The 15,494-nt window shown below is 43.7% G+C and overlaps 2 protein-coding genes across 2 annotated transcripts; both read left to right on the forward strand.

The window, feature by feature from the left end:
• Positions 1-2,166: 2,166 nt before the first annotated feature.
• LOC310633743 (uncharacterized protein) lies at positions 2,167-4,190 on the forward strand. The gene is made up of 5 exons (XM_083351612.1): positions 2,167-2,206; positions 2,375-2,489; positions 2,657-2,739; positions 3,233-3,359; positions 4,046-4,190. Exons 2-5 carry the CDS (start codon positions 2,390-2,392, stop codon positions 4,060-4,062), a joined length of 327 nt encoding a protein of 108 aa, XP_083207738.1. The 5' UTR covers positions 2,167-2,206; positions 2,375-2,389; the 3' UTR covers positions 4,063-4,190.
• LOC310633742 (uncharacterized protein) lies at positions 4,129-7,768 on the forward strand. Its single transcript, XM_083351611.1, has 2 exons — positions 4,129-4,309; positions 5,394-7,768. The coding sequence occupies exons 1-2, from the start codon at positions 4,231-4,233 to the stop codon at positions 7,097-7,099; spliced, it is 1,785 nt and encodes a 594-aa protein (XP_083207737.1). The 5' UTR covers positions 4,129-4,230; the 3' UTR covers positions 7,100-7,768.
• Positions 7,769-15,494: the final 7,726 nt, after the last annotated feature.

Raw genomic sequence — 15,494 nt, forward strand, 5'->3', positions numbered from 1 at the left:
CTTTCTTTTCATTAAACTAGCCATCCCCCATTCCAGAAACTGTTGTCCCCTGATCATCTTTGTTGCTCTTCTCTGTACCCTTTCTAGAGTCTCCACATCTTTTTTACATCGTGGTGACCAAAACTGGATGCAGTATTCCAAGTGTGGCCTTACCAAGGTGTTATAAAATGGTAGAAAGGGGTAGAAGAGCCACGCAGCGAGTACGCCTTGGCAGGCTTTAGCGGCATCTCCCTCTCCGGCAATCCTGGGCGGGAAACCTCACTTCCCCGTCCATCGCCCCGCAGGCTTGGCACGTAGGACCCGCCAGAGGGCGCCCCTCGCAAACAACGGCCGGGTTCAGACGAACGGCTTTTGCTCGCTCCGGGGAGAAGCATCTCGCCCGATGCTTGCAAGGGAGGGCAGGAAGTGACCGTTCCCACGCCCAGGGCGCGCTTTGCAGGAAGCGGACCGAGTCTGCAAGCGGATCCTTCCTTCGTTCGCTGGCCCTTCCTTTCCCGCTGGGCTGCCGAGCTTGCGAAGCGCCTCCTTGCCGGGCTCCTCACAGGGAAGCGGCGGATTCTGGAGAACCGCCGAGCCAGACTCAGGTGATTTCAGTCTCCGGATCTGGAGAGAGATTACTTATTTGCTCCCTTTTTTAGGGGCGGGGGGGGGGGCGAAGACGCTTATGTCTGCAAGGAGAGCCCCTTCTGGGTAAAAAGGTTGAGTTCTGCAGAAGCCGAGAACCCTTCCCACGTCTTCCGTACGATTGTCAAAAGCGCTAGATATCTGCTGGATGCATCTGCAGGTTAGAGGATCTGGGTTTTCTGATCTTGAACGTTCTTTCCAGGACTGGAAGCAAAGAGTATTTCATTCTGCAGAAGCCCAAAGAGCTAGGCTGATCTGCATCCCATGTCAATATTCTCCTGATACCTGAGACACTTATTTCTGCAAGGAGAGCCTCTTCTGGGTTAAAATTCAGTTCTGCACAAGCTCCCTCCTAAGGACTCCAGAGTTTGTTGTCTGCTGAGAGCATCTCAGGATCTTCCTGGCTTGGGATCTTTCCAGGACCTGGAGGCAAGGAAATATTCCTTTCAGCAGAAGTTCAAGGGGCCAGGCTGATCTGCATCCCGTATCGATATTCCCCGATATCTGAGTCCTTCCAAAATAGCACCTTGGGTAAATATTTGCACAAAATACACACACACAAATAAAACCCACAAACTTCAAGATTTCTAACCTGCACACTGTTTGTGATGTCTGTCTCTGGTGGAAGTTGTTTAGTATTAATGACTGAGATTTTTTTACACTCCTTTCCAATTATTTTCATTAGCAGTTGTAATCTGCTGTGTTTGAATAATAGAATGACAGAATAACAGAGCTGGAAGGGACCTTGGAGGTCTTCTTGTCCAAACTCCTGCTCTGGCAGGACCCCCTATAAGTACCATTTCAGACGAAACAGTTGTCCAATCTCTTCTTAAAAACCTCCAGTGTTGGAGCAGCCACAACCTCTGGAGGCAGGTTGTTCCACTGATTAATTGTTCTAACTGTCAGGAAGTTTCTCCTTAGTTCTGGGTTGCTTCTCTCCTTGATTGGTTTCCATCCATTGCTTCTTGTTTTGCCTCACTTTTATTCTTTGCAGGCCACTCAGAGTCATCAAATGTGTGGACTTAGGAATGTAAATTACAACTTTAATAAGGAAAGAAAGTTCTCAGCGTGCTGGATTATAGGTCTCTACTCATTTTCATCTTATCCGGGAAGCTGAATTTTACTTCCCATAGAACCTAATCATTCGAGAAACACCTCATTCTCCAAGATGGCAGAAGGAGGATCTCCTTCCCATTCTGCTCCCATGAATGGAAGTTGCTTTGTAGCTTCAGAAGAGCCTTTGGATTTGTTTGGACAAGCAGCAAGAACCAAACAGAACATTCTGGAAGAATCAGTCATACATTGTGTTGTCCAGTGTTGCCCCTTCAGGGAGCTCTGTTGCCAGGAAGCTGAGGGACTCCAAGTCATATGCAGCCAGCTCCATCATCTTTACGATCGGTGGCTGAAACAAGAGGGCTGCATGAAAGCTCATATGATAATCCTGCAACAGTCCTTGGCCACCCCACCCACTGAGCTGGAGAGCTGTGTTTGGATGCATGGAGCAGAGATCAGCTCCCAGGAAGTGACAGCCAAAGATTTCCTCCTGAGCCACGTGGAGCAGAAAATACAGCAAAAGCAGCAGGTGAGATGATCAAAACCATATGAATGAAGTCTTAAATATAATCAGGACGATTTTAATAAAATGTATCCTTGATAGGTAAATGAGTCCATCCCCCTTCACCCCTTATTTCCAAGGTCATATTAACAAGCTGGCGCAGGGGCGGTAATGTTCTCTTCAATGCTATTTCAGATTCATGGGCATTTGATGGAGGTGGCCACCCATGGTTCTAAAGCATCAGATGTGTCACATCTCTCTCAAGAAATTGTCTTGAGACAAGACGACCCATCTCAGGAGACACCATCAGGTAAAAAAGGGTTCTTTTTAATGTATTGGGACTCCTCAGGAGTATGCACTGCCCAAAGTCTTTATGTTCATGAGTTTTGTTTACTGTATTACCTTAGCCCTGTATACAAAATTTTTCTCTAGCTGTTTTTAAAATATGTACCTCCTCTGCTTTTATCTCATTCTTAGAAAACACAACAATGGTGATTATACCAATGAAAAGGTCTCCTCGTTGTGGTGGATCAGAAACAGTGGCTGTACTTCCAACTCAGGTAGGAGGGTCCCATCTCTCAAAGTGCAACATGAATTATTCAAGGAACATGTAACTCTCTCCAAAACAGTTTGAGTCTTTTCCAGCATCAATTCAATAGCTCGCATCTAACCAATTATTCAGAGCATCTTCCCAGTGTTCTGATACATTCATAGCATTTCAAGCTTCTTTTTGAGGACATCTCCCAACAATATCTTCTAGTTGTTCAATATAAGACTGTGTACAGTATGTCCTACTGGACAATATAAAACATTAATTAAAATATCACATAGTAATATCCCAATATTTGACTGATAAGCAATCTTGCAGGAATTATTGGAATCCATTTTGCACCCTCATCTATTGGAATCCATTTTGCACCCTCATCTTGTCTCAGGAGCAGATCAAGAAGAATTTAAGTTGCTCCCAATGAGTGGAATATTTGCCATTAGAATAAAGAATTTGCAAATATTTTCTGGAATTGTACGTTAACAAGGAGTATTTTTGTACTTCAGATCACTGTGTCCTTTGAAGATGTAACTGTCTTTTTCTCTGAGGAAGAGTGGGCTCTGCTGGATTTTGACCAAAAATCCCTATACAGAGAGGTCATGCTGGAAAATGCTAAGAATGTGGAGTCCATGGGTAAGGGATCCATTTTGTTCTGGGTTGAAATTGGTGGAGAAGGTATATTCTGATGAGAGCTAAACAGCGTATCGATTAAAAATGTGGAGAAGGTATATTTTTACTAGTTTCTCAGAGGTCTATAAACTAGAGGTCTATACTTTTCCTAGACAGAATGGAAATGACCGTATGTACATCATGGCCAGAGTCACATATGTAATACAGACAGCTATATAAATCAAAATAAATAAATTTCAGTAGAAAGTTTGGATTGGTTACAAGAAGGCATTTGATTCCCTGCCATATATTTGGATAATCAAATGTCCAGAAATAAGAGAAGTCTGTAGAAACATCTGAAGCTTTGTGAAATGATTAATAGCTCAATGGAAAACATAGTTGCTAGTCAATGATGTTAGACTGGGAGGGGAATCTTCTAAGGAGGCTCACTAACATTTTTGTCAGTGCATTGATTCCTCTCTCAACAATACTCTCCAAACAAATCAAGCCATAGCTAACAAGAACATCTGCCAGGTTACTTGACCCTATTTCCATTGGGCATCTTAATTCATTTAGTTTTCACCATTTTTTCTTCTGTGATTAAGAGTGGCACATTTGCTCAGCACAAAATAGTGCAATATTTGGCTGTACATTCAAATAGTATTGAGCAGCAATTTCATTTCAAATTATGTTTTTGCACACAATTGTAGAATGTGCATGTAGTTGAAGAAAGAAACAGAGGGACTAATTCTGGCTGCACAAGACCAAGCTTTCAGAACAAATGCATACAAAAGCAGAATTGAGAAAACAACAACAAATAGCAAATGCTACCTCTACAAAAAAAACCAAAAACAACTAGCTGCTGCAAGAAGATTGCACAGACTTACCGCAAACAATGCCACGTAAAAGTAGCAACAATGGTGCATTGGCACTGTATATCTGCAAAATTGCCATTTTCCTGCAAGGAAGAACAGGTGGGATGACAAAATAGACAGTCATAAAAATATTAAGTGCTTAGGTAAAGGTAAAGTTTCCCCCGCACATGCGTGCTAGTCGTTTCCGACTCTAGGGGCCGGTGCTCATCTCCGTTTCAAAGCCGAAGAGCCAGCGCTTGTCCGAGGACGTCTCTGTGGTCATGTGGCCGGCACGACTGGACACCAAAGGTGCACGGAACGCTGTTACCTTCCCACCATAGTGGTCCCTATTTTTCTACTTGCATTTTTACGTGCTTTTGAACTGCTAGGTTGACAGAAGCTGGGACGAGTAACAGGCGCTCACTCTGTTACGCGGCACTCAGGATTCGACCCGCCAAACTGCCGACCTTCTGATCGACAAGCTCAGCAACCTAACCCACTGAGCCACCGCGTCCCTTATTAAGTGCTTAAGTAGAGATAAAAACAATCTCTCCGCTCTTGAGGAATAAGGGAGATAAAGCACAAGATATCCTAATAGTCTCTATTTTTTTCTCACAGACATAACTTTGAATAAAGCAAGTGATCTGTGTGCCTGCTAAGAGGTTTAAGGCAAGCTGAGGGTGAAGGAACATTCCTGAAGTGCCGATCTTTTTTTTTCAAGGGATGGCAACTCATCTCAAACCCACTCAATCCCAGCATTTAAGTACAGTTTGCTTGTAACAACAGCACCTCCATTTTCTCTTGATTTAATTTCAACTTGTCTTCTTCCCCACTTGAAATTAAATCTTAACCAATAAAGTGATGATATTCCACTCCAGAACTCTAGATGCTACTCTCCAGATGTTTCCTCTTGGCACCAAATTATTTTCCCTAATGGGTAAAAATAATGTAGCTTTGTGGGACCTCATACCTCAGATGCCTCCTAGCAGTCCAACTTTCTGGAGATAACAACAGGAATGATCAGAGATGCAATAAAGAAAGCCCCGGACATATTCCCATCACCATGTAGCTTAGAAGGAAAAATCTTGGTACAGTAGTGTTGAAATAAAAAAGGAGCAGAATATGATGTGATGGCACTTCACTTTATGTCTTAAATATCTCATGTTTAATTTTAGTCTCTCTTCTCTTTTCTCCTTCCAAACAGATGACATGGAGGAGCCTGAAGATTATAAAGGACCAGGTGTAAATTCATTGGAAAGAACTGAGACTGGAAAAGGGATATTGCAAAATCGGAGGAAACCAAAGGTGACTGAAGAAAACTGGTTGAATAATAGGAAGGAAAAATCGTCTATTTTTCAGTATAGAGAAAATTGCAGCTTCAATATCCACCCTCACAAAGAAAAAAGAAGCTGTTTAAAGGGTGGAAAAGTATTCAGCAATAAATCACTCATCTATGAATGTAGCAGGACCCACTCTAAAGAGAATCAGGTTGAATGCAGGGAACATGGGGGGAAAAAATTGAGTCTATGTGTTACTTTACATCAAAGGATTGAGACACCAAAATCACATAAATATTCAGACAGTGGGAGAAGCTTTAATGACAGCAGTACTTTTAACACCCATAAAGCAACTCAGAGAGTGGAGAAGTCATATAAATGTGCAGAGTGCAGAAAGAGTTTCTCTACAAGCAAAGATCTTTCTTTGCATAAAAAGTCCCACGCAGGAAAGAAATATAAAAGGATGGAATGTGGAAGGAGGTTCAGTATGAGTATTGGTTTTACTTCTCATAAAAGGATCCACAAAGGGGAGAAGCCATATAGATGCACAGACTGTGGAAAGACCTTCACCACAGGTGGTTCCCTTACTGCCCATAAAAGGATCCACACAGGGGAAAAACCATATAAGTGCATGCAATGCGGGAAGAATTTCAGCCAAAGTACTTCCCTTACTTCCCATGAAAGGATGCATACAGGAATAAAACCATGTCAATGCATGGATTGTGGGGAAAAATTCAGTCAAAGCAGTGATCTCATTTCTCATAAAGGGATCCATACAGGGGGAAAACCGTTTAAATGTATGGAGTGTGGAAAAAGCTTTACAATGAGACGTGGTCTTACTTCCCATGAAAGGATCCACACAGGCGAGAAGCCGTATCAATGCACAGATTGTGGAAAGTGCTTTATAAGTGGGAGTGAGCTTACTTCCCATAAAAGGATCCACACAGGCGAGAAGCCGTATCAATGCATGGAGTGTGGTAAAAGCTTCAGTTGGAGCAGTAACCTTACTAGTCATCAAAGGATCCACACAGGTGAAAAACCATATAAATGCATGGAATGCGGGAAGAGTTTCAGGCAGAGAAGTTCCCTTACTTCCCATGAAAGGATCCATACAGGGATGAAACCATATCAGTGCACAGATTGTGGAAAGTGCTTTGTAAGTGGGAGTGATCTTACTTGCCATAAAAGGATCCACACAGGCGAGAAGCCGTATCAATGCATGGAGTGTGGTAAAAGCTTCAGTTGGAGCGGCAACCTTACTAGTCATCAAAGGATCCACACAGGTGAAAAACCATATAAATGCATGGAATGTGGGAAGAGTTTCAGGCAGAGCGGTTCCCTTACTTCCCATGAAAGGATCCATACAGGGATGAAACCATATCAGTGCATGGATTGTGGAAAGAGCTTCAGTACAAGCAGTGAACTCGTTTCCCATAAAAGGATCCACACAGGGGAGAAACCATATAAATGCACAGCATGTGGAAAGAGCTTCCGCAAGAGTAGTGATCTTATTTGTCATGAAAGGATCCACACAGGAGAGAAGCCATACAAATGCACTGACTGTGGGAAAAGCTTCACCACCATTGGTTCCCTTACTTCCCATAAAAGGATCCACACGGGAGAAACCAGATAAATGCACGGAATGTGGCAAGAGTTTCAGCCAAAGTGCTTCCCTTAGTTCCAATGAAAGGATCCATACTGGGATGAAACCATATCAGTGCATGGATTGTGGAAAGAAATTTAGTAAAAGCAGTCATCTTAGTTCTCATATGAAGATCCACTCAGGCGAGAAGCTGTATAAATGCACAGTGTGAAAAGAGCTTCTATACAAGCAGTTCCCTGATATCACATAAGAGGATTCACTCCGGTGAGAAGCCATATCATTGCACGGACTGTGGGAAAAGTTTCAACACAAGCAGTTCCCTTAGTTCACATAGGAGGATCCACACGGGAGAGAAACCATATGAGTGCCAGGAGTGTGGAAAGAGTTTCAGTCACAACACTTCCCTCTCTTTTCATAAAAGGATCCATACAAAGAAGAACCCACCTGCCTGCATATTATATGGGAGGAACTTCTTTCAGAGTTCTGATCAAAGGAGCTACATTGAGAAAAGGCTCTGTACATGCATGATTCTGTTTCTGATCAGCATGCCATAATTAAAAGGGAATGGATTAGAGTGAAAGAAGGAGAAAAGAAGAAGTAGAATGGATGGAGAGATTATAGGAAACTTTGGAAGAGCTTCAAGTTATTAAAAGAGGAAGGCCAATATCTTGTCTGTGTAATAGGTACAATATAAATCAACTATATACAGCCAAATCTCCAGCTAGGAATTAGGAATACCTAGATTTTTATTAAATCGCTTGACAATCCATTCCCCATTGGGACATCATTTCAGAACGTAGAGGTACAGTGGTTAGAATGCAGCATTACAGTTTGATCCTGGCCACCTCAAGAATGTCTCAGCCTTCCTTCCTTCCAAGGTCAGTAAAATGAGGACCCAGATTATTGGGGGCAATATGCTGACTCTAAACTGCTTAGAGAGGGCTGTGAAGCATGGTGAGGTGGTATATAAGTGGTATATAAATTAGCCCATAAGCTGCCCAAAGTAACCTTGTGGTAAGGTGGGCAGCCGTTGCTTCAACTGAGCATCCCTGTTTACCCAGGTAAAGTCATGATGAGACCTTTAATGGTATATATAGATTATCCATACGGAAGGTGACTTTTCTTCCTTCTTGTATCTGTGACTTGAGTTGGGGATGCTGACTTTCAGTGTATTTGGGAGCAGACATCGATGTTGAATATAACTGGGCTAGAGGCATAAATGACTATAGAGACAGCTGTGAATGAGCATTAGCCAGCCCTTAATCCTAATCCTAAATCTGGTTTTGGAGCATTGTGGTTTATCCTTGCTTGCCTGCAGAAATTTTAACTGTTTTTCTAACGGCTAAAGTGGGCCTTTTCTCCCTTCCTCAATTCACTTTCCCATCCTCAATTCATTTTTCCTTCCTCAATTCACTGTTCTTCTGGATCATACACCTTTGGTTCTTTTCCTTCTCTATTTCCAGCAGAATTACCCCTTCCCCAATCTCTCATGTCTCTGTTGTTTCAGTTGAAGATGGAAAGGGCATGTTTGGATGTGAGATACAATGGTGCATGTAAATAGAAATTAATTTGCTCCCTTATTTTAACAGCAATGACATTTTATCACCGTATTTTCCGGCGTATAAGACGACTGGGCGTATAAGACGACCCCCCCAACTTTTGAGATGATTTTCACGATTTTTCGTCTTATACGCCGGAAAATCAGCGAGCCCGGGAAGGCACGCCCTCCCCTCTCACTGTGGAGGAAGCAGGGCAGGCTGACGTCTGGCGGGAGCCCGCAGGACAGTCCTGCGCACGCGCGCACTCCCCGGCTGCTCCTTAGCAGCTGGGGAGTGCGCGCGTGCGCAGGACTGCCCTGCCGGCTCCCGTCCGACGCTCTTCCCTCTTGAGGCAGCATCGCTCCCCGGCTCCTAAGGAGTCCTCGAGGATGCTGCCTCAAGAGGGAAGAGCGTCGGACGGGAGCCGGCAGGGCAGTCCTGCACACGCGCACACTCCCCAGCTGCTAAGGAGCAGCCGGGGAGTGCGCGTGTGCGCAGGACTGCCCTGCCGGCTCCCGCCAGACGCCACCCGCTGATTTTCCGGCATATAAGACAACTGGGCATATAAGACGACCCCCCCAACTTTCGAGGTGATTTTCATGGGTTAAAAAGTCTTATATGCCGGAAAATACGGTATATTAAATTTTATTTACCTTTTTTGCTGTGGGCCTGTCTTATTTGGAGTATGGCTTTTGACAATGGTACATATGCACACATACAGATTTGAACACATAGATACATGGCCACATCAAATTTACGGACCAATTCCTTTTCTGAAAATATGACAACAGTCCATAGTTGGATTCGGAAGAGACACTACTGTGATCAACTACTTAATATTCAGAAACCCCTGGAAAGAAATGCAATGGCTATTCATTTTCTGATAGGCCTTGAACTGGCCAAGCCCGTGTGGATGATATTCAGGGTGGTGAAAACTAAAGTGATTGTGATGAATTTTAGAAGAATTACTTTAAATAGAGTAACTGCCAACTCAATGACCAGTGCAATTTCCTTAAAGAACATTGCAAGTGATGGGTACTGGAGCCTAACTTCTTAATTTTACAGTCACATTGTTCAGGCTTGAACTGTAGTTAAAAGAAAGCTCTTGGGTCATTATGGAAACCTCTGTGGACTCAAAATGCAAATAATCAAGGTTCGCTGCAATATTTAGTGGATAGTATGTACTGTTAAATCCACCAAATGAGTAGCGAGGAACCCCCGGGCAAACAACAAGAGATGCTGATATTTATACATTTTACAAAAATAGGGGAATGTAATGAAAATGAAAGAAAATGCATGCATACATATTCATAAGTAATAAGGCCATGAAGATGGGATAGTGCACATTAAATGGCTGGTAAATAGGACTATTTAATAAACAAGTTGAAACATAAGGAATATGGAACATGCCTTAGTTAACAAATCTCAGAATATTAATTGCAAACCCTGCAAAAGATGTAAATATTTCTTGTGTTGTTGTTGCCAGGGTGGGGATTATTGTTTTATTATTTTTATTTCTTTTATACTGTGTTTCCATTTCCTTTAAGCTACCTGAGTCTCCATGAGCAAGCAGGTGGCAATATAAATTTTCCAAATAAATAATGTAATAGATCTCAGGTTACTTCTTGACCTGAGGTCTACAAAGAACAAGTCTTAGGAAAAAAAGAAATATTTACATCTTTTGCAGGGTTTGCAATTAATATTCTGAGATTTGTTAACTAAGGCATGTTCCATATTCCTTATGTTTCAACTTCTTTATTAAATAGTCCTATTTACCTGAAAACTGATTTTCTCATAATCCTCCCCACTTTTGACCTCTTGGGAGACAAAATATGTCTGAAGGAATAGGATGTAAGCCTTACTCTCTTCTGGAAACAATTACCGAAAAGACCTATTAGACATGCTAGTGCAAAGTAATAGGATATATAACAAGAATGCCTACGAACCCAGATTAGATTCACTAGTCTTGCAAGACACCAGTCAGGTAAACAATTCTATTCTATTTTGCATCATACAAAGCTTTTTTATGTCTATGGATGAGTCTTGCAACTCAGAAGTCAAAAATTACTTGGGAAAAGGCTGAATATGTATCTTTGGCAGTATCACTGGTGGGAGTTCCAGATTTAAGCAGCTCACAGTGCCAACAATATTAATGTCATGACTGATGTGCCAACTAAAGCATTAAATTATATATCTCAGATACTGGATGCTCTTAGCATGTTGTAAAATTAGAGATGCAATTTTAGACAATAGAACAATGGATAACTTTTTAAGGCACAATTATGGCTATGAAGATTTTAAGAGAATATTGTTTGAATTTAATTGATAATTACCAACTGATTGGAATCAACCTTGGAAAACATAGAGGTGTAATCTCTAATAGCAAGATCAGTCAGGCGTTATATTTGTCTTGTCTTAAATCTTGGTCACCCACCTAATTTTGTTTAGCTCAAATAAGGTAAAGGTTCCCCCACACATGCGTGCTAGTCATTTCCAACTCTAGGGGCTCATCTCCGTTTCAAAGCCGAAGAGGCAGCGCTTGTCCAAAGACGTCTCCGTGGTCATGTGGCCAGCATGACTAGATGCCAAAGGCGCACGGAACGCTGTTACCTTCCCACCATAGTGGTCCCTATTTTTCTACTTGCATTTTTATGTGCTTTCGAACTGCTAGGTTGGCGGAAGCTGGGACGAGTAACAGGCACTCACTCTGTTACGCGGCACTCGGGATTCGACCTGCCAAACTGCTGACCTTCTGATCGACAAGCTCAGCGTCCTAACTCACTGAGCCACCGCTTCCCTCTTTAGCTCAAATAAGCATCCATGCTAATGATGCTGCTTCTTATTGTCGAAGTTACCATCCGTTGTTTATTCTGTTTTCCTGATATTATGTCTTTGTGTGTTCCACATGTTAGAAAGGGAGAATAAATTTTTGGTTAATTAAGAGTATACAAACAATTAAGACTACTTCCTATCTCTCCAAGAAGTGCTATGAGACATTTGACTCTATTGTAAGAGTCAAAAGTCTCGAAGAAGCCCTGGCGGCCAGTGGTTAATCCTAACTAGGCTGAAGGTTGACTGAGCCTTCCATCCTTCCAAGGTCAGTAAAATGAGGACCCAGATTGTTGGGGAAAATCTTGCTTACATTGCAAATTGCTCGGTCAGTGCTGTAAAATGCTATGGGACAATATATAAGGGTAAATGCAATTGTTACTGCTAAAAGACGAGAGTGCATAATGATGAGGGAAGCTCAGGGAAAAGGGGTTTTCTGGCAACTGTGCAGTAGACAACTAAATTCATCAAAACTTTAAATATTATATCACCCAGAAGTGTAGAGCCAATATTATAATTAACTTTAAACACATGTCAAGTAGAAATGTGTGCAAAAGGAAGAGAATGTGCAGGTGCAACTTTCATGCTATGTATAAAGGGTTAACAGTGTGCATTAGAGAGCGAAATAAATGTCTGATTATGCAACTGAAGTTAATAGAATTGGAATATCCAGATGCCTTTTTGTTTCTGTATCTTCACATAATTAGTGTACCCTTCCATTCAAATTCTTTTCACTTTATTGTATACTGGCTGATGGTGGTGCAATTGAAGACTTTTTTTAACTTTGTATCTTGTTGCAAGAATACAAGCCGGTTGATTTAAAAACTGGATGCTTGATCTGCTTCCTGGGCATCGGCTTTCTGGCCAGAAATAATTATTTTATTGTATCCATCCTTGATATATTTTTTTAATGAGCACTGCACACCAGACATGATCTCAGGCTTTTTTGGGCAACAAAATCTCTTCCTCTTATTTCCTGATCAGGGTCAAACCAATTGCTAAATGTTCAATTATTCTTAGGCATTGTTTAATTCCATCATATATTGGGCCTTCCCTGATCAGCATAAAGCTGGTTTTCCAAATTGTTTGTTGCCTCTCAGTTACAGTGCAGCATTCCTGGGATCTAAACCACTTGCAATTTTTGCACTCACTATTGCTGTCTCTTCCTTTGTATAGAGCAGTCAATCACATTGTTGAGGACAAACACGTTGTAAAGATCACCACTGGAACTGGAGTATCCTACAAATATTGGAAAACATGCAGTTATAAAACTTTACAACATAGGTCTCCATCCAATGTACATGTGTCACAACTATGATGTTCTGACCATTCCATCAGGAACAGATCCTTACTAATTCCTTTGCCCTACAGTCATGGACCAAAGATTTTTTTAAGTAGCATAGATTTGCCACTCAGAGCAGCCCCACAGCAAAATAGACGGCAAATTTAATGAATAAATAAATTTGCAGCTATCAAAATTAAAATGGCCATTGTCTCTTTGTTTACCTCCAGCTGTTCAAAATCCAAAGTCCTAAGAGTTAAAGGCTGTACCTGTGACTTATAGATGTAGGTGAGATATAAATAAATGAATAAAATATATAAAATGTATCCATAGGTAGTGTGGAAAATGCTTGTCACCTTGCGACACGTATAAGTAGTCCTCGGACGTACGACAATTGAGCCCAAAATTTGTTAAGTGAGACATTTGTTCAGTGAGTTTTGCCCCATCTTATGACCTTTGTTGCAAATGAATCACTGCAGTTGATAAGTTACTAACCCAATCATTAAGCGAATCTGGCTACCACATTGACTTTGCTTGTCAGAAGGTCACAAAAAGTGATCACATGGCCCTGAGCTGCTCCCTTCCCCCTCTCCACGCATGCGGAGTCCAGGAACAGCTGCGAGAGCTGGATGGGGCAAGGTAAACCCATAAAAGGAACAAGTTTTGGCGGGAGAGTGAATGAGCAGTCTTCAGAAGTTACCAGTGTTTGGTTTCAAATCATTTAATAACCGGTTCTCTGTCTCGCCTTCCCTCCATCTTGGCCAGGCTGGGCTGCTGGGGGTGGGATCAGCAGGGATGGGGGCAAGAGCTCCCGGCTGCAGAATTGCTGAGGGTCCCAGCTGGGGAGGGGGGCAAAAGGATAGGGGGGGGGGTCTGCAGGAGTCTCAGATTGGGGTGAGTGCAGGAGGGTGGGTGTCATCAGAGCCTGGCTGGGGGAAGGCGAGGGGGTCTGGCTGGGGGGCAGGAGGACCAGGAAAAGAAACCCGCTACCTGCCAGCCAAGCCTCTCATCCACATTGCAGCCATGTTGGATTGCATAGAAGGGGCACCGGGCAGGGGCCTAGGGGGTTGGCAGCCCAACGAGGCGGCAGATCTTACACACTGGCTGCCCAGCCTCATGGGACAGCAGCACCTGGTAACACGCGGGGCTAGGCAGGAGGCAGTGGCAGTGATCCCTGCCAGCAGCAGATCTGGAAGTGAAGCTGTGCTGCCCATACTCGCGCTGGTGGGGGCAGCGGCAGGTGAGCGGTGGCGCATGCACGCCCCTCTCCGCTGCCACCCCACATCGTCCCGCACGCACATCCCAGAGGCGTACGTGGCATGATGTGGGGCAGCAGCGGTAGAGGGTGAGCGCATGCCAGATCCCACCTTCCAAAGCCCCCACAAGCACCAGGATGGGCAGCACAGCGTCGCTTCCAGATCTGCTGCCTGAGACCATTGGCCCCCGCACACAGAGGTCAGTGAGCACATGGGAGCTGATGGTGTCCGTCAGCAGCCAGTCTGTTGGCTGTCCTGCATCATGGCAAATTGGCCACAGCACCATCGAGCGGATGGGCCCCAGGCCAGGCAAGGGCTTCCTTCCAGCCGTCCTGGGGCTGTCTCCACCCACGCCGATGGGGCTCTGACCAGTTTGCCATGATGCAGGACAGCCAGCAGGCTGTGGCTGCTGAAAGACACCGTCTGCCCCATGCGCTCACTGGCCTGTGTGCAGGGGCTGATGGTTTCAGGCAGGAGCTGCCCTGGCCCCTGGCTTGCCTTGCCTTGCGGCAGTTGGCACCCTCGCCCTACCTCGTCTAGCCTCACCCAGCAGAACGAGCCTCCGGCCCACCACCCCAACCACCAGAGACCCCCTGGATCTCCCCCAACCCTGTCCGGCCCCCACAGGCATCCCACCCAAGCATCGAGGGGCCACGCCCACCCAGTCTGCCCTGACCAATGCAGCCACACCCAGCCAGCAATAAATAAGTGGGTTTGGGGTTGCAGTTTGGGCACTCGGTCTCTAAAAGGTTTGCTATCACTGCTATATGCTATTCTACAAGTTTGTACTATTCTAAAACTATGCTTCGAGTCATTGTATATAGTTCCTCTCTATTCCTCCAGCTTACTACATCTACTTTCCTAAAAGTACTTTAGCTAAGTGCCTCTACATGGCTATTCCTTTAAGCAGAAAAGGGAAATTTGCAACGTGTACTTTTATTGTGTACCTCACATTTCCTAACTCTTCAAGAACTCTTCTCTTCCCATTTATTCATATTAAAATAGCTTCATATTTCTCCTAACAGGTAGCTGCCATCTCCCTCGCACTTTTATCTTTTTGAAAGGTTCCCCTCAGCCTTCTAAGCTTCCACATACTTCTGCAACTTCTGAAGTAATTTTTTTTTCTAGAACTGAATGCCTTTCGATCAGTACTCCCACTTGCAATACTAGCATTTTCAATATTAACCCACCCCCTTTCAGGATCTCACATTTTTGCTTTTCCACAGCTTCTCCCCATGCGCCACAGCCGCTTTTATCACCACAGATCAGGGGCTGTTTTTCAAAAAAAAAAAAAGGCTGTCTTCCAGCTGGAGAGTCCTCCCTTGAAAAAGGACGTCGGAGCAGCATCCCTCAACACTACCATCGTTTTACTACAAGAGGACTTCTTAGATAATTTACAGAATAAGTGAGTTGGAAGAGACCCTGGAGATCTAATTCAACCCCCCGCTCGAGCAAACGGCTGCCCAGTCGATTCTTGAAAACTTCCAGTCGCTCCTCGCTCTCTTTCTTTCTTTCTCCCT

Source organism: Vipera ursinii (genome assembly GCF_947247035.1).
Source record: "Vipera ursinii genome assembly, chromosome: 2".
In the NCBI taxonomy this organism is placed as follows: domain Eukaryota; kingdom Metazoa; phylum Chordata; class Lepidosauria; order Squamata; family Viperidae; genus Vipera; species Vipera ursinii.